At 45.6% G+C, this 25,663-nt stretch overlaps 1 protein-coding gene across 4 annotated transcripts in view; it reads left to right on the top strand.

Annotated features, from left to right (window-relative positions):
- The window catches only part of LOC108921009 (FYVE, RhoGEF and PH domain-containing protein 4-like), a 41,433-nt gene that overhangs the window by 4,267 nt on the left and 11,503 nt on the right, over positions 1-25,663 (top strand). Inside the window, exons 1-4 of one of the 4 annotated variants that reach the window (XM_018730202.2) lie at positions 1,357-1,672; positions 18,461-18,532; positions 23,801-23,929; positions 24,347-24,527. In XM_018730202.2, the coding sequence (XP_018585718.1) occupies positions 1,633-1,672; positions 18,461-18,532; positions 23,801-23,929; positions 24,347-24,527 (422 nt within the window). In that variant the 5' untranslated portion in view covers positions 1,357-1,632. Of the gene's footprint in view, positions 1-1,356; positions 1,673-15,560; positions 15,733-18,460; positions 18,533-20,844; positions 21,104-23,800; positions 23,930-24,346; positions 24,528-25,663 lie in introns of those variants that run through there. The other 3 variants (XM_018730199.2, XM_018730198.2, XM_018730201.2) reach the window with 3 other exon arrangements.

Here is a 25,663-nt window from a genome sequence, read left to right as displayed (position 1 = left end):
CCACCCAGATCTTTAACCACGTCCCCATCCATACTGCTTACTCTACCTTAGGGTTAGGGTTGTGGATTTCTGCGGAAGCCATATGTTCAGGTGCTCCACAGGTCATGCCCATCAGGAAAAAAGTGAATGAAAAAAAAATATTTTTAGCATAGAGAACCTTCAATAACTATCTCATGTATCGTGTCAAAATCCGCCAACACTGTTACAAAGAGAATGAGGCGACCTGAGTGGAGCAATTCTGGGATCCTAAAGTTAGTGGTTGGACTGTCAAGTAAGCACAGTACCAACGAGGGAAAAACAATAGATGAGACCAGAGTTCCCTGGGAGGATGCCAGTCGAATGACATCATTTCCTTCCGTCAGTCGCTCCAGTGAGACGGAGGAGTGTATGGTGTTGTTTGCCATCGAGGCTAAGGTTATGGCTCCTCTTATACAGAGAAGGGGCTTTCCGGAAGCGCGTTGATTTCACCTTTCACCTTGCCATCATTTGCTGTTCTTCCCGGCAGTTCGGTTTTACAGTAAGTCTGAGTGATTGTTGTGGTATTTTATTTGCATTTATTTATTTACCAGATGCTTTTCTCCAAGCAGCTTCCATTGAACTCTGTGTAGTGTTATCAGCCCACACATCTTAGTCACCAAGGTGACTTACACTGCTAGAGACACTACTTACACTGGGTCACTGATCCACACATCAGTGGAATACACTCTCTTTGTCGCTCACACACTATGGGTGAACCTGAACAGCATGTCTTTGGACTGTGGGAGGAAACCCATGCAGACTCCACATAAACTGAACAGGGATGGAACCCACGTCCTCCTGCACCACCCAGGCGCTGTGAGACAACAGCGCTACTCGCTGTGCCACCCTGTTCATTTTCCATTTCAGATAGGATGTTGAAGGAAAGACAGATGCTGTCTCAGGGGGTCCGCAGATCGATGTCCTGTCCGTCCTGAGACCTTACCACGCTCAACCCACTCACTCCATTTATCTGATTCCTCACCATACATGAGCCATTTTTCCCAGTCACTTTGTATTTTCTACTTTTACTGCAAGTGTCCTGTTGGCAGCTCCCAAACCCAGAAGGCATCTGGTTCTTACATTCAGTCCACGGGGTTGCGTCTTGTTCCTATGTCTTATTGAAGAGCTGCAGAGGACACCCATCCTGTGGGACACTGGGTTGTGTGTTTTTGTCAGCTGCTGCTTTTCTTTTTCCTTACATGTAGGGGAGGCAGCACAAATATAGAAGGCATTGTGAACAGATGAGTTCTATTGTTGAGGAGAGCAGTGGGACGCAGCAACACCGATGCAGGGAGGGTTCCCTGGGCATTTTTGGGTTGGCTGTTTACGCACGGGAAGTGCTGCCCTCAATACAGAATTGCATTCCTAACTGTTATGGGTCTTTTTTGTTTTTCTTGTTGGCTTCCTCCTCACTGCCTGGGAGTGAGATGGACAGATGACGGTACAGTGCCAGATGACTACACATGTGTGGAGTCGCTCCTGGAGTGTATCGGTTACACAGAAGGACTGTTTGATCAGGACACACACAGCAGGACGCAGGGACCCAACTCAGCTGTGTCCCTTGACATATGTACAGCGTAGGCTTCGAAAGGTGACAGCCAGACTTGGGATGACATGAAACGGCGACGAAAGTACTGGTTTTGGAGACGAAAAGGTAACATGTTGCTGCTTGGGTCAGGTGGTTTTGGGGTCTGTAGACAGGGAGGCTGATGTCCTGTGTGCATGCGTGCGTGCGTGCGTGCGCGCGCGCGCGCTCTCTCCAAAGCATTTTTCAGTGATTTACCCATTTTATACAGCAGGGTAATTCTTACTGGAGCAATTCAATGTAAGTAGGGTCAAGGGTACTAGAATAGAAGGTGGGATTCAAACCTGTGACCTCTGAGTCCAAACCACTATGTCACATGCTGCCCTGACTATTGTGGTCAGATTGTTCGGCAGAGTGCTGAACACACTTCCTTCAGGGAGCTGGAGCTAGTGATTGGGTGCAGCCACGTGGGATCCTATCACTGAGATGGGGTCAAAGCCCCACAATGAGAAAGGTGGAGAGCGGTAGGATAGTCACGCTTCCAACACGGAAGTGGATGAGAAGGTTAGGAGAGAGAAACGTGTGCACACTGGTACTGAGATGCATTTTTGCTGCTGAACTTGGGGTACTGGAGTGCTGATGAAGTATGTTTACATCATGTTGCCTCTGTTTGTGTGGCTCTTGGCTGTGTCATTTGGTGAATGTTAATTTCCATGCATTAAAGTGCAAAATTATTATATACGCATTAAAGTGGAAAAAAACATCAGCGTTACTGGTTTGGGTTTAAATTGTGCAACTCAATCTCAAATCATGCAAAATTTGTATTTTCACCTGTATTATGACGCCGTAGGAACTGTTTGGTTGGTGTTTTAATGTTCTCGACACGATGAACACGCAGAAGCGACCCGTTTGCTTTCCAGCTGCGTTTCGGGCTGCTTGTTTATTCATTCATTTTCACCTGCCATCCAGCACAAAGCAAAAGGTGTTATTTGTGTGGCCGAATGTCTCACTTCCCTGTGCAGACACGTGATGATCCTCTGACCCTCAGACTGAAACAGATGACCTCCACATCTTTGTTTGTGAGCTGTTTGTGGTGCCTTTCATCGCACTGTCTGACATGTGGCCGTCACTAGTGACAGAGCAGCGTCAGCTCTTAAGAAAGAGTAGTTTCTACCAGCATCTGCTCCTGCTACCATGTTTTTTTTTTTTTTTTTTTTTCCTCTGGCTGGTAGCTGGTTATTTTAAGTCACGTATTTTCCATTTGGATCCTGGGAACAATTAGGATGGGCCGTCCAGTGCAGTAAAGCTCTGCCAAGTGGCCTTGTTCCGTTTGGGGGCACTTGGAGGGGGGTTAGTTCCAGGAGGAGGCCGACTGAGGACAGCTGGATTTATGCTCTCTTCTGTGTCCTGTCATTTTTACCAGTATAGCCTTTGAGTAGTGAAAGTGTGTCCATCACAGATCCTACATGTCACTGTGTTTCTTTGGGCCCGGCCCTTCTGTCTGCCGTCTCCCTGGACGGGCAGCGTGCATACACATCGTCCTTATGGCCCTCAGGCTGTGACTGTGACCACACTGGTTCTTTCATCATTCATAAAACAAGTACTTTCAGTAAGTACTGCAAATTTACTTTGCCTTTGATTGCAGCCATTGCACTTCTCCACTTAAAGGTCAGTTGAACTATAACCATTTTTATAGACACGGAGCCCTCATTTGATAGCACAGCACCCATCACCACAACTGCTGCCCTCATAAAAATCAAATGTGCTCCTGTGTTCTGCGCCCAAATATAGCTTTACTTGCTGAAGTAAAGCAACGGTGGATGTGTAACCTTTGCGTGCCTGTGGTTAGTAATGTTAGTAAAGTGCATGCCTGGAATCAATCCAGATGACATATTTTTACAGTTTAAAGATTTAATTCCAAAACCCCCTTGCTGTTGTCTGCTGACATAGACGAGTAATTCCACAATGAAAATGAACGGAGGGAACTACAATCAATAACTTTTTTTTTCAGCTGTGGTTATTTTTAATTTCATAAATGCCAGCAGTTTATTTTTTTCCCCTCCCTGTGAAAACACATTTGTTGCTTTTGGCTCTTGTTGCCATTAATAGGCGGAATTCCTGCCGGCCCTCTGTAGAGCACACATCACCCCGCGGTCTTCCTCATCAAAAGTAAGACAGGAGACCACCTTATTTTACCTGAGGGTCTGTCTCAGTGTGGTTCTCTCTAGTTTTCGGCTCAGGTGTCTCAGGGAACAGGGTTTTATTCTTGCTGTGTTCCTCAAGAAGACACTGATAGACCCATGTGGAGCACATTACCCCCCCCCCCCCCCCCGCCCCACACACACACACACACACACACACACACACACACACACAGTGTGAAAGTGTGTGTATAAGCGTGTGTATTGTAATTAGGCCTGCTGAGAACTTTATTAGTCCTAAAAGAAACTGCAGATTGTGGTTACTTAATAAGGACACTATCTCTTTAAATTTTGTTTTTCAGGTAAAACTAAGGAAATATCTGCTTATATCATCATCTGTAAAAACTGTAAACAAGTGCAATGGTGTTGTTCTTGGCTATCAAACCCCAGCGCTGCCAACAGAGGGCAGCAGGGTCTTCACTGGTGTAAGGAGTGTGGAAATTCCTCTTTTCAAGGCTTTGGCTACACTGCTGGAATAGAGGAGGTGCTGAAAGATTTATGTCACAGCTTATAAAACATAGAGGCTGTGGACCACAGCTTGGCAGGAATGTATGTAGGGCAGTAAAGAAGCAGAACTAATCGCTCATTTAAATATGTTGACTTTAATGATATTTACTTGTAGAATGACCACAACACTAATCATGGGAAGCTGTAGGCGAGATGAACTGACCTTTACAGTGGGAGGGCAATGTCTGCTTTTGCATCAGTTTTATTGAGCCTGTGCGTTCGGTACATTTCCGTCTATAAAACAATATTATAGGCTGTTGGTATGTAGCAGAGATTTTTCAATCGGTATGAGTTTGTCATAGTAATGTCACCTGGAATATGGTAGGAATTTGATGCTTTTGTTAAAGTGAAGAGTCTAAATGTAGTTATATATTGTAATTATGTATGTAGTAAATAATTATATAATTACATAATTATAATTTTCAGTGTGGACAATTGGTAATATCTGGTTTTTTTCTTAGTTGGCTATAGGTATGGTTGTTACAGATGTAGGTTTCCTGCCAAATCTATACCCCACCTAGCCTAGTGCTCTATACTTCTAGGATTGGCTCTGGGCCACCATGACTCTGCACTGAACAAACGATTATCCGTAGTGAGGCAGTGTGATTGGTGCAAGTATTGTCTTCACAAGCTTGGAAGCTCTTCCTTGCCAAGCTGGTTTTTTTTTTAATCTGTACTCATGTGGAATTCCCGTAACGTTAACGAAGCATGTATTGCGAGCACAATGTTCACACAGGTGAGTGTCCCAGCATGCCCAAGGGCCCTCCGTCCTGCCCTGTGCCATGATAATGGTGATGCTGTCATGGCAGAGGGTCGACAGAACAAGCAGGATCACGTAATTTAACATGACCATGTTATTATATCACCTAATCAATTTAGTTTAAGGTGGGAGTGACACAAGAGAGTGTTAAATCACTGCAGTTGTCAGAAGCGTTCTGTATCAGGGGTTGTATCGATTATGATGTGGCTGCATGTCGTCTTTGGAATCCGTTGTTTGTACCTTTGGGAGGCTTTATAAGAAGCCGCAGCACTTAGCTGCAACAACAGGATGCTAAAAGCTGATCTGCACAACACGCTGACACTCATGAAATGCCATTCTCAGCTTTGTGATGGTGCATGCCCTCACTTTTCCACCACAAGGTCAAAACCCAGGAACTGCAGTCCTAGGGAGCCCAGCGCATGCTGGGTAATGGTTCTCTTGTGTCTACTTCGTCTTGATGGTTTTTTGTTTATGTGTTTGCGTTGGGTCACTCCCTAGTGCCGTTGTATTTGACCCGTATGCACCAGGACACTATAGCTCCAGTAGCTTTCCCAATGGAGTGCAGGGTGCAGTAGCTTGAGATTTCTGCACCGCGTGTTTTTGTGCTTCCAGAAAAATCTGCCCTGAATGGGCGGCAGTCGGAGCACTTGGACACGTGTGGAATGCAGTGTATTGTGTTTGGCTGGAAAACATATCCTGGGGACAAAACTGAATGGGGCTACAATGACTGAATCAAAACACAACCTGCCTTTGAGTTCAACACAACCTTCCTAAAGACTGAAGCCCAGTGGGGAGGTAGTATCCGTGTGCATGGTGATTGCCTACCAGTGGTTTTGTGTGTAACCAGAAAAAGAGACAAGTCCCCCCACACCCAAACTGACTTGCTCGCTCAGGCTGTCACAGCCCCCCGGGGGAGGTTATCCACTGACCCTGTGTGCACTGGAAGCTGACCTGAACGCTAGACAGGCAGCACCCCAAAGTGCGATCCTGCCGCTTCCCAGTTCTACGTGTCTGCATCCCGTCTCTCTGAATCAGCTCTTGTCAGTGTGTGGCGAGAATAATAACCTGCTCTGTCGCTGTTGCTTTGCATATTAATAACTCGGTGGAGCACTGCTCTGTCTTGGGCATTATGAATGAACACAGTGGCACAGGAGTTGGGTTCCTTTACTGGAGATGAGGGGAAAGGGTGCTCTCGACCTGCTCCCTGCAGTTATTAATACTGTGGCATTTATAGCCGAGAATGGCCGAGTTTCTGTGACGTGGAAATGATCTGTCACTGACAAGTGGCAAAAACCTAAACCATTGACTGGATTGCAAGAACTATTTCCACAAAGGTGTGGAGTGCGGGGGGAGGGTTTTGTAGTTAGGGTTCCTTTGAAAATAGAAGGGTTGTATCTTCTGTTTTCACCTGCATGCATTGTGCTGATGAGATTGTTGGCTTGGCTGGCAAGGAAGAGGAATTAGCACAGCGCATAGACGAAACAGAAACAACATATGGTACGGAGATCAGTGCCAAGAAAACCAAACTGATGAACAACATAAATGACATCAAAACAGAAGTCAGAGCTGGTGGTCAGCTTGAAATGGTAACCAGTTTCAAATACTTGGGTGCTATTGTCACAAATGAGAGGTAAGAACCAGAGTTCAGAGTTGCACACATACCAGCACCACTGACAGCAGACTGAACAAGACCTCTCTCAACTCCAGCAAAACTTCTCAGCTCCAAAATCAGACACATGAGCTCACTTGTGTTGCCAGCTTTCCCTTATGCTTCTGTGACATGGACTTTGATAGCTGACATACAGGGATGAATCCAGGGCATGGTGATAAGATGCTGCCAGAAGAATCTATGCATCTCAGACAAGGACCAAATAACCAATGAAGAAGTGTGTAACAGAACTGGATGAGCACCTGGATCTTTTTAAGATCTCCTGTCTAGAGTCAAGATAGAAACTGAGGTAGTATGGCTGTACTGCAAGATCCAGTGGTCTTGTAAACACCATCTTGCAAGGCATTATGTCAGGAGAAACAAAGAGAGACAGATGAAGGAAATGATGGAAAGATCATCCATAATCTGTACCATGCTCCAGAGAGCAGCAGCAGATCTCAAGGGGCAGTGGGGGATCGTGAAAAAAGCATTAGTGGTGCTTTCATGATCTTCAAGGTTAAGAGGATGATGATGATGATGATGTTCTATTTTTAACCTTGTTTTGTGTGAGAGCTGCTTTGTGAATGTCAGTAAGTTGCCCCAATGAGATGATGTTTACTCTGGTGATGCTAGGAACAGGACTGGACATGACAGTTTTAATCTTGGCAGGAACGGTGTTCCAATACCATTGAGCAAGATATTTTGATCAGACTTTGGCACTGAAAGATTTAGCCAAATGTGTTGCTAAAAGTGGGTGTAGGCTGTCTTGTGCACATCCTGCTGTGTGGTAAATAGTGTGGTGTTACTCGGGCAGATCTGCCTCACTATTGCAGGTTTTCTTAATTTTCTGAGACACTGAGTCATGCAGCACTTGACACTTTAGCCCTTGGAAGAGATGAGGGGGACCTTTTCATTTCCTGCTGCAAATCCCCAGAAATGCTCGCCCTTGGATCTGACTCATTAGTCTGCTGTCCTCAGTGGCGATATGCTGTACCTGTGTTAACATCTGGTCATGCTAACAGTCATCACATGCTGATTGGTCAATACCCTTTTATAATTGTATGATTATGTGTTCAGGGTGAATTGTGTACATGGAATGTGGCCAATTCAGGGTATGTCTGAAGTGAAGGTGTTTTTCTGTGTGGAACGTATGAGTAACCTGTGTCCAGCAAATGTAAGATCATCATCATCATAATCATCCTCCTCTTAACCTGTGGCACATTGTGGATATTTGCAGATGTATCATCTGTAGAGTTACTAAGTGTTCAACTCACCGAACTGGCCACCCAACCTGGTGCTTTGTGCCAGGCTCTTTTTACTTCTTCTGTCATCGGTACAGAATTTAGACCAGTGTTTATGTTGTTGTAGTACCTCATAGAAATGCCCACTGAGTCGTAACTTTTTCAAGGTTTGTGAGTAGTGGTTACTCGGGGAAAATTTGGGGAATTCAAATTTAATTCAGTCACTAGGTACAAGTAAACAACTCAGTAACAAGTGTGTGGTAGTTTTATGGAGCAGCATTCTACTTCAGGGAGAACATGACATATGGACTGTGATGGTGTTGTGGATCCGTAAGGCCTGTTTACCGATTCCCTCCTCAAAAGCTACTTTTTCATCATGCTTTTTGTTGAAATGCGTGATGTGATTTGATCTTTAGCTGCTGGTGGTTTTGTCCTCGGTGTTACAATATTTGCCAAAAGTAATGAGCGACAAAACTCAGCTTGCTCAATATGCCAGTATACCTGCAGGGGGTGTAAACTGTAATATGATGGCAGTTCTTCTGTATTCATTATGGTGTGTGTGTGTGTGTGTGTGTGTGTGTGTCTCTGTTTCTTCAGTATAATAGTATGTTTCTCTTGAACATACGGCCCTTGGCTTTCTTCCCAGCGTGGCCCTGGAGAGGCACCTCCTGGTTGGGTTACTGCTCTCAGAAGGGGTCCGCTGCTAATTGCCGTGGTCTTTAGCAAGGTCCGTGCCCATCTGCCAGACCCCCAGGAACCGCTGCTGCTGAGCTCTCCTGCTGGTGTTGATGTCATTGAGGTTGAAACCAGCGAGGGTCATAGGATGGAAGGACCTGAGTATGGAGTTGAGGGGGAAGGACACAGTGAATGTCCATGTTGCTGTCATTTTGTGGACAGGAGTAGCAGACAGGCTGGCAGATGGGAGGCTTGTGTGAATATTTGCTGATCGGGCTCCTGGCAAGATTTTTCTACCCCACAGTATGTCATTAGTGTTATGAACTGTTATCTAATGTGTTAATAAGGCATCTGAAATCATTTTAATTGGACTTTTATTTGAGACATCCTGTGTTCGTCCTATGGGATGTACTGTCATTTGTGTCTGGGGATGTGTATAAATGTTTGAGAGTGCGTGTGTGTGTGTCCTGCAGCCACACCTGGGCCAGTGTGATGGGCATGTCACTTTGTGTCAGGAAGGCTTTCCCTTCCCGCTTCCTTCCTTGCCGTCTCTACATGGGAACAGGAGAGAGATGGAAGGAGGCTGACAAACATTCAAACACTCAAAGAAGTGCAAGGAGGTGTTTGTTTTTAAAAGCACTCACTGAACTCTCTCCAGCAATTTCAGTTCTCCTGGTCCGAAGTCAGACGTTAGTCATTTTTTGTGCTTATGGTGTTCACATTCTATTTGCATGCTCGGCAACACAAAGGTGCAAGTGAAGGGACATTTGTGAATGTCACTGAGTCATGGAGTGTCCGCATTTCTGCTCGGGGGACGCTGATGGCAATGTGCTATAAATCAGGAACATGTGTTTGTCACTCTGCGTCCTGCGGCTCAGCTGGCTCACACCCGATACTACCCCCCCTGCCCCCCACCCAACTCATCTGCATTCAAAAGGGCCTCTGTACTGGATTGGGAGGGAGGGGTCTTCTTTTCGCTCCTCCATCCATTTTTCACCCCCTCCGCCTGTCTGACTGACCTATGAATGCACTTCTCTCGCCATCTGCCCCCCCGCCCCCCCAGTGTTGCTCCTGTGGGACAGAGACACACAGCCGCTGCGCAGGGTGCCGAGTGTGTGGATCAGCAGGGTCTCTGCGACTCCCCCTCCCTCCCTGCCTCTCTCTCTCTCCCCCTCCTGCGTTGCATATCAGGGTCAGCGCAGAGAAGCTGTGTCCAGTGGCAGTGGCGACAGCAAATGAGAACGGGATCCCCGCCACCGCTTCCAGCAACAATAGCAGCAATTGTGTGTCTTCCTGCAGCAGGGCAGCGAAACACACACACACACAATCACACAGGTTCATCCGGGGAGAAAAAGGCACATTTGCCACAGCCCCAGCTAGTGGCTTTCTCAGCCGTGCATTCTGTCTCCGCTGGAATGTGAATTCGTACGGACCGCTGGCTAGGAGGGAGCAAGCAAGAGAGGGCGAAAGAGCGGGGAAGACATGGGGAGACCGGCAAGGCTGCGACTCTGAAAGCCTGAAGCACGACGTGTGAGCCTCCGTACGGGGACAGCAAGAGGGGGGTCTCTGCTCTTTATGGATTGTACTGGTGGATGGAGAAACGGTCAGACGGACGAAACAGCGCAAGATAGGAGAGAGGTTTCTGTCAGGTCAGTGTGTTTGAGCGCTCCGGCAAGAGGATGTCTTGCTGTCAGTGTGATCTACTTACAAACCCCCAGTGTGTTGGCTTTGAAGACCACCAGTGCTTCCTCCTGAGGAACAAAATGAGGTTTGAAGGCAACATGTATAATATGTGGGAGTATGTGTAGACTGTATGGGGGTGGTGCATTTTCTTTGCCGGGGTATGGGTCTGCATGTAAACCACTGATTAACAAAGGAAAGGACACTTAAGGCAAGCCGACAATCTGGGTCTGGGGGTGGGGAGACTTCTCTGGCACCTAGTGTGAGGTGCAGTGCCGTGCAGCTTCACATGTGTTCATCTGTGTGTTCTAATGGAGTGATAACGATGTGCTGTGTGCACGTGCGTGTGTGTGTGTGTGTGTGTGTGCGCGCGCTCACACCTGGTTCCTCTGCATTGCCTGGGTCATGAGCAATATCCTAGGGGGGCAGGGGGTTTAGCAGCTGTGTAACCCACTGGGCCCAGACACACATGATCCAGCACAAGGTCCCCAGAACCCTGAGTACTTAGTCAGCCATCCAGCACAGGGCCTGATGCCCCTGCCTGCGCTGTTGGGGGTTACTGTCAAAGGAGGTGCTGTGAGGATCAGGGTAGAAGAGGAGGTGGGGGTGAGCCACGGCTTGGCATGGAGAGTGTGACAAAGCTTTGGTTGGGACATAGGATTAGTCAAGGGGGTTGCAGACAAAGGGGTTTTTAATCAAATCACCAACCCTTTGCTCCAGACATGGCCTCTTGTGGTGCTGCCCATGTCCACAGACCTGAAAGGGGCAGCCAGTTGGGTTCTAGAAGACCACGTTGGGACCTCTGTAACACACTGCGTGCGTGCGTGCGTGCGTGCGTGCGTGCGTGCGTGCGTGCGTGCGTGCGTGCGTGCGTGCGCGGACACTGAGAAGACACTGTCGACGTACTGTCACTACTTTCTCACCAAGCATTAAATGTGACCCACCTTCTCGCTTTCACAGCCTTATGTCTACACTGCTACTTCTGTTCTGAGTCAGCTTCAGCGCCTGATGCACTTTCGTTTACTCTGAGCTGTATGTAGTTTTCGAGAAGAACATTTGCCAGATGCATAAATGCAAATATAAGTGTAAAAATACAATTAGACTGATGCTGTTGTGTCTCTGCAACTCGGAGAGCTCTGCTGTGGTTTCTGATGTCCTCCATGTTCTGATGCTCAGCGTGTGGTTGACCCGATGCAATAACATTCTCTGTTTGTCCCAGTCCATGCCGCACATACACAAAGATAAGGTTTAGCCTCGAACTTGGAGCAGGATGAGCAAGAAGCAGACAAAAGCAAAAGCGAAAGCACAAAAGCACGTAAAACCTCTTGACACAAGGCTACTTTTTCAGATGCGGCTAATTGATGTTTTAGTCATCTTTTGCGCTTTGACCCATATGCGGAGCCGAATATTTTACAGAAAGTGTTCAAGCTCCATAACTTGCCCAAGGGTACAACAGAAAAGGTGAAGACTTGATCGGGTAAGAGTAGATATATTTAAGTCGCTCACTCACTCACTTTCCTTAACCTCTTGTCCATGTCAGGGTCATGGTTGTCTGGAGCCTATCCTGGAAACACAGGACTCAAATCTGAGCAGGATACTCTGTGGACATCATCACAGGGTATCTATTTTTTTTTTTTTTTTTTTTTTTTTTTTTAACAAGAAAAAAAATCCAGCTATCATTAATCATGATTTAGATCCAAAGTCCCTGCAACTAGCTCTGTGTTTTGATCTAAAAGGTAAAAAAGCAAAAGGTAGTATAAGTGGTGTAGCCATAAACCCAGCGGGATTGATCTGCACACATACTCTCCTGCAGGGATGATGGTGACTGTCAGTTTTTCCCCGTCAGCTCACACTGCAGTTTGTCTGTCACACACAGACTGTCTGAAACCACTTGTCCCAGGCAGGGTCGCGATGAACCGGAGCCTAACCTGGCAACACAGGGTGCAAGGCTGGACCGGGAGGGGATACACCCAAGACGGGACGCCAGTCCATCACAGGGCACTCCAAGCGGGACTCAAATCCCAGACCTGCCAGAGAGCAGGACCCGGTCAAACCCACTGCGTCACCGTAACCCATGTAACTTTTTTTTAAAACCTAGAGTGTTTTTTCTTGAATTTAGACCTGAGTAAAGTGGTGTTTTGTGGTCTTCCTGAATGTCCTCATTGAGTTAGATTGTGTTTGTGTTTATTTGCACCAGAGGGCAGGATTGGTGTTGTTTACCTTCACTGTGTTCCAGTAGTAATCAAAGCTCTGGAGGAGGGAGGCCCTCTGCCGTCAGGTAGAGGGCATCAGGGTGCTACCAAACTGGGTGACCTGCCCCCCATTCATCTCCTGCTCCTCCAGGGCCATGATGTCATAGAAGAATTTTGGTGTGGTGTGCCGAGTGACTCGGTTAATCTTGGCATTACAATGTGAGGACGGACCTGCTCCATTCTGGGAAACGGGCATTACTGTAATTCTTGATGTTCCTTCTGTCTTATTTCTGTCACATTGTGGAATGTGTCGTATGTGCTTTGCGGTGCTGATCACTTGTCATCGGCATTTCACCCGCCCCCGCCCCCTTCCGGTGACACGTCAGTCCCGCTGTTAGGACCGGATTCACATATGGCTATGCGCCAGGATTCTTCAAAATGCCACCTGAAAAGCAGGTTTCTCCCACACCCGCCTCCCTCAGCAAGGACGCGGCAAACTTCCTCTTGAGTTCACACCTGCTGGGACGCCTGCGATCAACAACCACGTTTATCTCTGTAATGCTCACTGGACCTGGCTCAATGTTACAATCTTCTGTTCTTCACTGTTGGCTGTAGCTTCAGTGCCTGTTCTGTTTTGTGAATGAGATCTGTGTCGTCTCCCGCACTTCCGCCATTTGAAACAGATTTTAAAAATGCACGCTTTGATTTATATTTAGACAGCCTTATTCTAGTCCTCAGTACATTCACCGCTTCATGTCCGAGAGTACTTCGCTCGCCTCTCGCCTGCTTTGTTTCGCCTTTTCTTTAAATAACATTACAGTAGCTAGTTGTTGTCTTCAGAAATATTTCCTCTGGCTATTTTTATAGCTGTGTCTTCTCGTTCTGTGTTTAGCAGTACGTGCTGAGAACACAGCAGAGACAATTAAGCGACTTTTGCTGCTGATGAGAAATTCTGATGAGACCTGTTTCTGTCTGGCATTGTGTTCGTGCCCCTCCATAAATGTACCCAGAATGCCTCTGTGACTCGCCTGCTACCTCAGGGGCCCGCTTATAGGCCATAGTGCGGGTCTCCGGAGCCTGCGAGCGCCCACACTCCAGCTCTGACTCTGAGATGGCAGCGCACTGCTCGCGCTCAAAAGGGCCCTTTCAGAGCACGCTCAATGGGCTCCTTTCTCGCACCGGCTGTCGTGCCCTTTTATCTGTTTATTTATTGACTTCACAACACTTGTGTCCTGTCAGCACTCTGGTTCCCAGACTTCAGCACACTACGCGTGTGTTGCTGCCAGTTACAGGGCCCAGATCTGGGGCTTTCTGCCTTGTGCCTGCGGCCGCCTGGAGGAGCCCTCAGCTGGGAAGTGTCACTTCTACTTTCAACACAAATGAATAATGTCTGCACTGCTTTGGCAGGTAGGCAGGAAGTCCAGCTCTGTCATTCTTTGACAGTAAGTTTTTGCATACGCAATGCATTATTTAACCTCCTTTTTTCAAATCCGAAGGGTTATTGTCGACTGGGATATTTTTACTATCTTTACAAAGTCTGCAAGAAGGACAGAAAATTGTCAGTTTCATTGTAGAAATGTTAATTTGTTTTTTTTTTTTTTTTAATCCAAGTTTACCTTAGCACTGTCACGTCCACGCCCGCAGCGCCATCGACAGCACCTGACACAGATCAAGCACCGGACACCAATCCGTACACACACCCTTAAAAGACCCTCCTCCGCTCCTGAATCTTGCTGAGACAACCATCCCGTCTGTGCTATGTCCTGCTCTTCCTCGTCCCTTGCTTCCTGTATCCATTCTCCGGCTTTCGACCCTTCGCATCATCCCCTGACCACATCCATGGATCCTCGCTTTCACTCTGACTGCCGATGGACCGATTCTTCGCCTGTCCCCGACAACAAGAACCTGCTGACCCCTTGGTTCATGACGACCGATTCTGCACTTGGGTCCAGCCTCCCCGGCATCCTTGGTTCCATGTGGCAAGCGCAGGCATACACAATTACGTTGAAATGAAAACGAAGTTCCATTGTTTGGTGTAGAGTCTGTCCTATTTCCTATTTTCAATTCAGTTTAATTCAGTTTATTTTTATAGAGTGCTCTTCTCACACAGTGACACAAAGTGCTTGAACACAGGCATAGGGCAAAGAAACAAATATTTCTCTGTAATATATTATTTCATTACTGCAGAAAATTGCAGTATATTTTAATTTCATATACAGGTGGTCCCCGATTTACGATGGAGTTATGTTCCCCGAAACCCATCGTAAATCGAAAATATCGTAAGTCGAAAATGCATTTAATACACCTAACCTACAGAACATCCTAGCCTAGCATATGTGCAATGGCCATTACGGGCTTGATGCCTTCATGCTGGGCAATTATCTTGAGCTACTACTCAAGAGTAATTGCCCTCCTCTTCTCCCCACCAGTAGCAGGAGACACAGATGGATGTTTCTCTGACATTATGGATGCACAAAATACAGCGTAGATACAGGGGGGGTATCTGTATAGCAACCATGTGGCAGACTGGGAGATGTGGATCGCTGCTGCCGTCCAGCATTGCAAGAGAGTATCGCACTGCATATCATTTGCCCAGGAAAAAGTCAAAATTCAAAATTTAAAGTACAGAATGTCTATTGCCAGATCACCATCGTAAGGTGGAGAAAATCGTAAGTCGAACCATCGTAAATTGGGGACCACCTGTAATCTTTCTCATTTTCATAAAACATTATAAAACACCTTGCTCTTATTTAAGAAAAATCACTAAATGGATGATACTCTAAACAGTCTATGAGACTACTCAATGGTAACATGATAATAATAAGTACAGTAATAACTGTCCATACTACTCTGGCACACACTCGCTTTTGTCATGCACGTGACACATGCAGTTGTATTATTGTGTTCGCAGAGGTCAGTGAAGGGAGCTGAAGGGAACATCCCCCTCCATTCGCTGTGTTGTGTGGTGAATTATTAACCTCTGTTTATATAAGTTTGGCAGTGCAGTCCAGCTGGGGTTGTGGAGCTTTAAGGCCTTTGTTCTGTTTACCTGTTGGGTGAAATTAGCGGTATTGCAGTGAGGCAGCCCTAGGAACCGGTCTTTCACGGGAGGCGGGGTATAAACAGAGGCATGCAGGGAAGGAGGAACCGCACTGGGAGCTCATCATTCGCTAGTGTTTCTCCTGTTTTCTCGCCGCTGTTAAACTCGTCGCTCCATCATGCAGAGCCGCTGGACCACAGACTCTTATGGGAGGCTTAAACCAGTATGGAAAGTTGTTGCTTCAGGTGAGTTGTTTTCTTTGGTCAGGGATCAGCATGATTTATGCCGTTCCACCATGTGTTTGCTGGCGCGGAGAACACCAGGTATTCCTTGGAGGCAGAACTAGGGGGATTTTTCCTCTTGTTTCCTGCTTTTTCACACAGTTCAGGCTATAGTTTTGAGTGTGTTATGTGTGTATTTGTGCGTGTGTGTGTGTAATCTAATCCAGCTGTTGGTTCGTTGACGTACATTGAAGCAAGTTTGTGTTACCATAAAGTTGTACACAACAGGTTTTAGGTTTTGTTAGAACATTGTCTTTGTTGTTTCTGCTCCGAAAATATATTTCTGTTTTTCAGATTGGAGGATTTGTAAAAATGAATAGGGTAGCTCTTACTCAAGGTCACAGCTAAAGCATTTGTTTACAGCACAGATGTCTGCGATGTTCTAGCAAAGGCAGTGGTTGTTAGGAGACAACAAGAGGTTAATCCTCTCTAATCCTCTCAAGTGATGTCTCCTATCAAACTTGCAATATTATTTCAGCTGTTTTAGCATTTCTGCTTTGTTGTGGTCCAGCATGCTGTACTGAGTTGTTGATGGAACTAGAGATAAACAGGTAACAGGGAGACTGAAGAACTCTTGAGAGACGAACCATGACGTCCCGAGAGACCAGAGCCTGTCTCCGTGGCACATTGTGTAGGAAAGCACTGTGGTGAGGATACACTGACTGAAAGGATGCAGGTGTGAACTGTGGTTGGCCAAGACTCAGGAAGCCACATATGATCATTCTTTCACATCCAGAGGATGCTGGTGATGCACATTGTCATATAACAAGAATACATCAATGTTAGTGTGACCTTGACGCCTTTGATTTTAGTGTAACTTCAGATGATTTCAACTCATCACTCCTAGTTGAATATACCATGACAAACTATCTAATTGTGCAGAACACAAACCAAAGTGGTGTATCTTGATGCATTAGACCCACAGTTGTGCTCTATAAACCTTACCCTTAGAGTCATACCTTCTTAGAATGGAGGGCAGATGTTTCTTAGAAACTGACCCTTGACAAACAGTATGTTCATGCGCGTCTTCATACTTTGGGTTAGTGGAACTGAACATCTCATCAGCATGATCGGTCCTTCCTCTTTCTTCATAAGACATGGTGACCACATTGACGCCGTCGTGATGATCGGTTCCTTTTGTGGTCTTACATGTTCCTCCTATACATGGACCAGCAGCAGATGACCATAGGTATTACAGTAGTTAAGGATATGGACGTGGACATGAAGTGTGAAGGGGACATAATAGATGTTTAAACTGCTTACTATACAATTGCTATGTAATTACTATGTTAACTAACTGCATAAATAGGTACAATTTGATTTTTTTCCCCCCCACAGAAGCATCAGCAAAACAACAAATTATTTCTGTGGGAATGCACACCTGGGTGGTTATTCTAGGGTCGCTAGTGCAGTCCCTGAGTCTGGTTGAAGTTGACCTGGCACCTCTGGCAACCTCATTGATCATGAAGGACTGCATCTGTGTCCAGTAACTTCTCACATCAGTGATTGTTACCAGTCTACAATCCTTTGACACACACACACACACACACACACACACACAGTCAGAAACGCTTGTCCCATACGGGGTTGTGGGGAACCGGAGCCTACCCGGTAACACAGGGCATAAGGCCGGAGGGGGAGGGGACACACCCAGGATGGGACGCCAGTCTGTCGCAAGGCACCCCAAGCGGCACTCGAACCCCAGACCCACTGGAGAGCAGGACCTGGTCCAACCCACTGCGCCACCGCACCCCCCATCCTTTGGGGCATTTTTATAAATAATGCATGTTCAACTTGCAGCCCTATCACACTGTTCACCTGCATGAGCTTCACCGCACTCAACTTGGGGCACCACCTAGTGCGACCCAGTGTGCTTAGGAACTGGAAAAAATATGGGTGATAATTTGAGTGAATTCTTCTGCTTCCCCTGGTGATGTTCACATGCAGTTCTTTGAAGATATCCCAAAATTCTTTTATTCTTTTCTGTGCTTATGAAATTGCTCTGAAAACAAATATATAGGCTGACAGTTGTCTTTGCTGTAAAAACATTGTGCTTAGCTCACATTGCTAATTTTATCTGAGTTCAACAATATACTTTCCTCAGCTAAATGTAACATGAAGTTTTGTTAGAGATCCTTAACATGAAGTTTTGCTAGAGGTCCTTGGTGTGATGGGTAGCAGATACCATGATTTTAAAATGCATATACAGTGTAATTAGCTGGGGCAGCAGGTAGCATCATGGATAGAGCTGTTGCCTCCCTATCGAAGGTCTGGAGTTTGAGTCCCTGCTTGTGCTGTATGACTCTTGATCATGGTCATTATTTGTTATGGGTACATCAAAAATGGATAAATCACTGTAAGTAGCTCAGTGTATACACCCAAGTTTATATGCCACTTTGAAGAAAACATTGACTAAATGTGTTATTGTGGAAGCTAAAAAAAAAATACTATTTTTAAAAAATTTTGGCAGTTCAGCTTAATTTATATTGCCCTGGACTCTGAAGTTGCTGTGACATCTTCAGAGTTCTCTCCTATCCCACAATACTGCACTCTTACTTTTTGTCAATTGCAGAAAAACTATTTCTGTCTTCAGGCTGTTGATCACTTGTAATGAATTAGTGTTGATGTATCTGTAGTGTTTGTGTCATGTAACTGTGGTCACCAAGGTGTTGATGTGTCTTATTCTTTACAGAGAAGAATTGCCTCTCAGCAAAGAAGGCTGATGAAGAAGTCTGTGTAGGGCTGAAGATCGCTCACGCTAAAGGTAAGGTAACCCTTCTGTAACATAAAAGGTCGCCGAACTGAAAAGGTTTGCATTTGAAGCATGTTACACAGGAAGGATGCTGGGGACTACACTACACTGACATGTTTAGGTGGTGTCTAACAAGCCCTCCAATAAATCGCTCTTATGTTCCTTTAAGCTGAAAGGTACTAACCACAGCCACTGGTTATTTTTAAGCCTGCTCAAAAAGCTCTGTGCTTGTGGGTGACACATTTGTGTGGCCTTCATTTCAGATGTTGGTGGAAGGGCGGAACACAGTCCTGTGTTTGTGTGTATATGTGTGTGTGTGGGAGAATGAATGCTACTCGAAAGGACAGGAATAATTAATTTTTATGTAGGTTCGGAACTACAGTGTCATTTATTCCAGAATTTGAGCTGATTTACCCACTGTACAAAAGCAGAACTGTAGGTGGTCCTCCTTTCCAGTGAACCCCCCATTGTAAGTGAATTTCATAATTAGTAAAAAAAAAAAAATCCTGTTATATTTGTATATGCGTATATATAAATTATTAACATGCATGAATTCTCTGGTGTGTAATAGGGCTTTGTTATATTTTTTCAGTAATTTCATGTGACTTGTGTTAACATAATACTTGAATATAATAACACACACACATAGTCTGAAACCGCCTGTCCCAAGCGTGGTCGCGGTGAGCCGGAGCCTAACCCGGCAACACGGGGCGTAAGGCTGGAGGGGGAGGGGACACACCCAGGACGGGACACCAGTCCGTCACAAGGCACCCCAAGCGGGACTCAAACCCCAGACCCACCAGAGGACAGGCACAGTCCAAACCCGCTGCACCACCGCACCCCCACTAATATAATAATAGTAATTATATATATATATATACACATACATACATACATACATACATACATACATATTTATACACACAGTGCAGTAAATATATAATGAAATACAGTGCAGGTAATTATGAATACTCTACTTCATACTTTACAGTATTCATTTGTGAGTAATGAGCTCAGTTTTTTGTTTCCCTGTCATTTCAAATACAAAGCAATCTGAAGGGCATCCCAAATGTCACGTTTGTAAACAGAATTCAGTCACTGCTAGATGTCCAAACACTGACTGAGACCCAAACAATCAAAAGTTTAGTACCTTGTGGTAGTGCAGCCAGACAATATTATTGTACAGTGGAAACAATGGTCATTCTTATGACCAAATTTCAGGACTTAGAAGTAATATAATAAAGTTAATGGGACAGCAGTCTTAAGTCTGTGTTGTCATAAGTTGCATGTGTCGTAACTTGAGGACCGCCTGTGCTGATTTAGCACCCTGTTGTGAGAGGGCTGCACAGGTACAGTGCTGGATTTTGACTGAAAGCGGAGGACACATCATGCATACAGTGGCCAATAGCAGCTGAGATATTCTGACATAACCATAAGGACATCTGGACAGACACTAAAAGGGCAGAGGTGCCTTGCTGTGTGTTTCGTGTCGGGACACAGTGTTTGGATCTCAGCGGAAAGTGCACAGCAGTGAAGCTGAGCATTTGAGTGCTCATATGCTCGTCACAAAGCTGCCTTCGCTGACAGAACAGATTCTGATACAGCTGTTTTACTTTAGGTTACAGTTGCATTCATTCTTTCAGCAGATATTTTTTCCAAAGCCACCTACAACTCAGATGCCTAAATGGCAAAGTCCAGCTGATGTACACATTGATTGTTTTACAAGAATATTTGATTCCTCCCAAAATCTGCTTCACTTGAACATGTACCTCCATCCATTTTTTTAAGCCGATATGGACAGGATTCACACAAAATCTTCATCTTATCACACATAAGTAAAAAAGAGGTACTGGTGTGAAGGCGATGCACAGAATGAATTGAGAGGGCAGATGGGTGACTACGAACATGAGGACCTCCTGTCATCATACATCGCCTGGGGGAAACCTGTCCAAACGATGTAACTTGATGTCATCGTGGACCAGGTCATGGAGCAGTCAGGATGTTTCCCAGTGTGTTACTTCTGTAGGCTTACAGAAGGAGACTGTGGGCCTTCTGCAGTGAAAATATGTACTCAGTAAAATGAGTAAGGCGCAGAGCTCTGATGCAGCCCCACACTTGGCAAGTAAGCATGTGTGGATGAGTTCTCGCAGGTTGGACAAGTTGAGGTACAATATACCGTGTTATGCTTTGTAGTGACAAGACTGACACTTGTACCACAAGAAAATACCTCAGATGTTTCTTCACTTCCTAAAGAGTTTGTCACTGTGGTTTCGGCCTGGGGGTAGTGCTGTGGGTGTGTTCTCGAGAGTCAGGGCTGTTGTTGTTGATGCCTCGGCTCTGTGAGAACACCTCTTCGTTTGCGGAAGGTCGACAGTCCTAACGGGAGCTGTGGACAGCGAGCGCACACTGACAGCTTTCGCTCGTCTCGGCCGGAACGGGCAGTTTGCTGGGTCCCCTCCATGGATCAGCCACGCAGCGGCCCAGGTGCAGGCACCAGGGTGTTGGGTGCTTGTATGGAGAACAGACCGTGGAAACGGTCTGTTTGTGGATACCCTACCTGTGTGAACCTGGCTCGAACAAGAGGTGACATTTCTTGCATTCTTTTCACAAGGCACACATATTACAGGAGTGTTACTTGAGTTGTGATATGAAAAGTACACATCTGGATGCTGTGGCCTTTTTAATGTTGGCCTGTGTTTTATGTGTCGGGAGGTTTTGAAAATATCATGGAACTGGAGCCTCGTGCAGAGTCTTGACCTTTCTGCGTGTTTTTATTGTTTGTTGTAAAGAACAGCATGCTGAGGAGAAGGCTGTTTTTTACGTGCTACAGCTGACAGAGCTCAGGGACTGCGAGTGCCAAACGGAGTCGATAAGGAAACGGGAGAGGAGCCTCTTGGCGTCCTGCCTCAGCGCTTCCATCTGATGGCATTAAAACAAATGAGATTAGTCCAGAAAACTCAAGGAATTCCGTAAACAATGTGATGAAGTTGTGGAGAGTTCTTCGTGTGTGTTTGTGTGTGTCTGCACCGATGTTCTACCCAACATTATGTTCTGTGTTTTTGTAGCCACAGGGTTGGTTGGTTTTTTTTTTTTTTTGCATTTGCGTTATTTTCCCACTGAGATTGAGCAGTATGAGGAGAGCCAGGAGTGACTGATGACTCACACGTCTGATCATTCGGGAAACACGTTGAAGTGCAGCGCTTTGCCCGGAGCCTTAGTTACCTGGGTTATTTTAAGCCCAGCAGGATGGTGTGAGTGAGAAAATGTATGTTCTATTTGGCTGGTTTTGTAGCCGCTTTGTGCTTATTTTGTTGCTGGTTGGCACCTTTCTGCTTGTCTACAGCCGCAACCACGGACGGATCTGCACACCCACACGTGCGTACACACACGCTTGCACACATTCCTCTGCATTGTTTGGACGCTTGTCATTCTGGCACCAGAAGACACCTGTACACGTATGTATTTATGTGTTGACATTTGCCACCAAAACCACCACTGGTTTCCTTGTCTCTGGCTTGCTTTAATGTCCAGTGGAAGTTTATTCTTACCAGGGTATGCAGCAAAAAGCCGTACACCCTCCATCCGCTTTTCCTGTTACAGCTGACAGGAGTTCTGCTGTATCTTCCGCTGAGAATTTTTCATGCAAACACCATTGTAAGGGGGTCTGGGGGTGTTAATTTTCCACTTTGGATGTCTTTAGCATTAGCAGATCTTTGTAGGCTTTCATTCTTGACCCAAGAAAAACTTGTTTTTATTGTGAGTGAAGGTGCTATTCTTTTTTTTGTCAGCCATTGTGGTGGTTTCACTGAGCATTTTTTCCCCACTCAGATTTGTATGTTTTCTCTGTAGAGCAGAAACTCAAAGCTTCAGCTGGATTTGCTGTGTGATTATTTATTACACAGAACTGGGATGGAGTTTAACTGCGGTTGCAGCTTTGCTTTTGTTGACTTCTGGAAGAATCATAAGATTGAAGTAAATATGCCTTGCATCAGCTGTGTTTGCCTGTGAAAGATTTTCCACGTCTCTGGTTTCGCGGAACAAAACAAATGTCATAAGTGATTTCTGTGACAGAGTCGTGAAGTCATCAAGAAATACATTTGTGAAATTTTTTTACCAATTTTTTTATCCTAAGCCAACCATAAAATGTTTGTAATTCTAAATCAAACACGCCTCCAGCTGTATTCCTCTCGGATGCTGAAACACCAAGCACTTTGGGCTTAGGTAGATGGACTGTTACCATGGCAACAGGTACAGCTCTGTATGAATTAAAGCCGGTCTCCTGCTCAGGTGGGGTTTTCCTGCTGATATAAGGGTCTCCAAATTCTCCTACCACCTGGGTTCTGTCAGAATAAGCCACCAACTGGTCCTGGGCCAGGTTCAGATCTGTCCCTGTACTGAATTTTTTTCCTCGTGTGGTGTAGCAGGGTGTTCGTGTGTGTGTGTGTGTGTGTGTGTGTGTGTGTGTGTGTGTGTGTGTGTGTGTGTGTGTGTGTGTGTGCGCGTGTGTGTGTGTGCATGTGTGTGTGTTTGCGTGTTGGACCTAAACGTGCACAAACCATGCGCAGCTGACGGCTCGCCATTCTGTCTCAGGCTACAGACAGCGAACAGCGCGAAATAGGCTCAAAAACAATAAGCTTTGTTTCCAACATTCTGCACTGTGGTAAATGAGAGTGGCTCATGAGAAGTGATCGCAAAATCATAATTCTGAAGCCAAACCTGCAGATTGTCCAAATGTCAAAGGCATAATAATGTCCAAGCAAGCCTCGTGGTCTCCCCCAGTGTTTATACAAGTATCTATATGAATTCTACTGTGTGGATGCTCATTCTAATTTTAATGCTGTTATTCTTTTTATTCCCCCCCCCATACCCGACAAAAAGTTACACCAATGACAGAGTGTCATCCTGCTAAATTGTAGGGTTATACACAAGTATGCGCCGACGACCTGTTACTCCAGTTGTGAACAGGAGTGCCTGAGTGTATATTTTAGTGCAGATTCATATACCAAAGTGCCAAGTCGATGATGCAGAAACACAGTTGTGTTTTGTCTCCCCTCCACTCTTCGGAATAACTGCTCTGTTCCTCTTGAAGCAGTGCAGTGAAATGAATGACAAAGGAAAGATCGCTCGTGGTCTGATACCGCAGTAGTCAGTTTGTCCGAGTACTAAACGCAAAGTACGAGACTGCACTGCATGGAGCTATTAAGAAGATATGAAAAACGGTATTGACTACTGGAACTGCTGCCAGATTCAATATCACAGATATTCCCCACCATGTTTCAGCTCCTAGCACCTCCTCCAGTGCCCCCCCTGCTGAGCAGGCCCCTCGGACGACTAGGACCAGCGAGAGGCGCGGTGCTGTAAATGGGAAAGGCTCAGGCTACAGGCCCCCTCTGCCTCACAAACCCCGAGGTTAGTACTTCATCCGCCATCGCCTGCCAAGGGGTGTGTGTAGGTGTGTGACAGGAACGCTTCCCTCTGAAAACTAAGGAAGGAGCAGCTTTGCTGCCACCATATGGTCATTGTTGACACAGGCAGCTTTGTCCACAGTGAGTTAAACATCCTGCTGTTTTTTCTCCATAATAAAACCGAACATCTTCTTAAATTATAGAAAGTCTCTTATGAGACGTTCACTGAAAGCTTTACAGTTATACACTTGGGTTCTCAACTGCAGTCACACTTTGTGTCTGCATGTAGATAATAGTGCTGTGTAGGTTGGGCTATTTTTAGCTCAGCTACTCCAGTACAGCTAAAGCCAAAGATGCCTCACTCACTTTCTCTTTCCCTTTCTTGCTCTTGCTGTCCTGCTGTCCTCCTCCTCCTCTGCAGTGCCTCCAAAGCCTCCACATCTGCAGAACCCCGTGAAGGAGCGCAGTTCACCCCGGGGCCTGGTGGAAGCCCCAAGAGCCAGGATGGAGGAGGCTGCAGGCCGGGTGGTGGCGGCAGCACCCAGGGCCCGGGAGAAGCAGTCCAAGGTGTCGAACCTCATCAGCCAATTTGAAGAGAGCAGGTATCCAGGCCAGAAACAACCCATTCCTTGTATAATTATAATAATAATAATAATAATAATAATAATAATTTAAAAAAAAACCCTCTCCCATACTTAGCCAGCAACTTATCAACCTCCAGCCCTTCAAAGAGCAAGTGTTCTTTATTTTTTAGTCTGGTCTGATTTGACCTAGCTTGATTTGCAATAAGATTAGCAACTGCTGTAATTACTGACTGTTTCATTGCACCTACTAAGTGCTTATTAAAACTTGTTATTATGACACCAAATACCTCTTGATGGATTTGTGACAGTGACCCGAGGAAATTTTGTTTTAGGGATGCATTATGTAATGCATGCGCTATAATCTGTTTCATCAAACTGCACAGCAGAAGACAAACTGTAATACATCACAAATAAAACTGAGTGTAAAGAGAAGGAGGAAGAATTTTTTTTTGGAGGTTTGCTATATAATCGATTGATGCAATTCAATCACATTTCTTTCTCTCAAGTCACATTTCAGATCAAGCAAAAAAATGGTTATGTTGTGTTTCATATATCCAGAGTTCTGAAAAGAAATTTGTATAAGAAAATTACATATTTTTTTGTGTGGAGTGGAGTCCATAATCACGTGATGACCATTAGTTGAGTTGTATTGTACAGAGAAGGGATTCAGTTTCCTCTTATTGAGGGTGAATAACAACCCGCAGGGAATGACTTCCTTATCTGTAACCCTTCAGCCGTGTTTGCTGCCAATCAACCAATAGATCATTTTCATACATAGCCTCTGGATTGGATTCAGTTTAGCAAATTATTCATAAATGGGGAAAATGTTCCATTTCTATAAACAGTTCAATTTCAACATCAGTTGAACAACAGTTCAACATCATTATTTCTTGATGAATGAGTGTTTGATTGTTAAGTTCCATATTGTCCAGTAGGTCTGACCTTCTCTTATTCCTGGATGCTTCACCTGGTTTCTCAGTTCTGCTTACTGAGAGACAGTAGTGACACTAACAGTGCTGGTCGTCTTTATGGCGGTGAGAGAGGATAGTGAGCAGCTCTCTGGCTTTCTGTTCAGTGGTGAAACAGCCCGTGAAGGAAACCCCTGCTGTTCCTTATTTGAATGGCAGCAATAAGAGTACCATCCGTGCTCCAGA

This window comes from Scleropages formosus, chromosome 21 (assembly GCF_900964775.1).
Source record: "Scleropages formosus chromosome 21, fSclFor1.1, whole genome shotgun sequence".
In the NCBI taxonomy this organism is placed as follows: domain Eukaryota; kingdom Metazoa; phylum Chordata; class Actinopteri; order Osteoglossiformes; family Osteoglossidae; genus Scleropages; species Scleropages formosus.
Note: the sequence above shows the minus strand (reverse complement) of the source record. Positions and strands in the feature narration are given on the sequence as shown.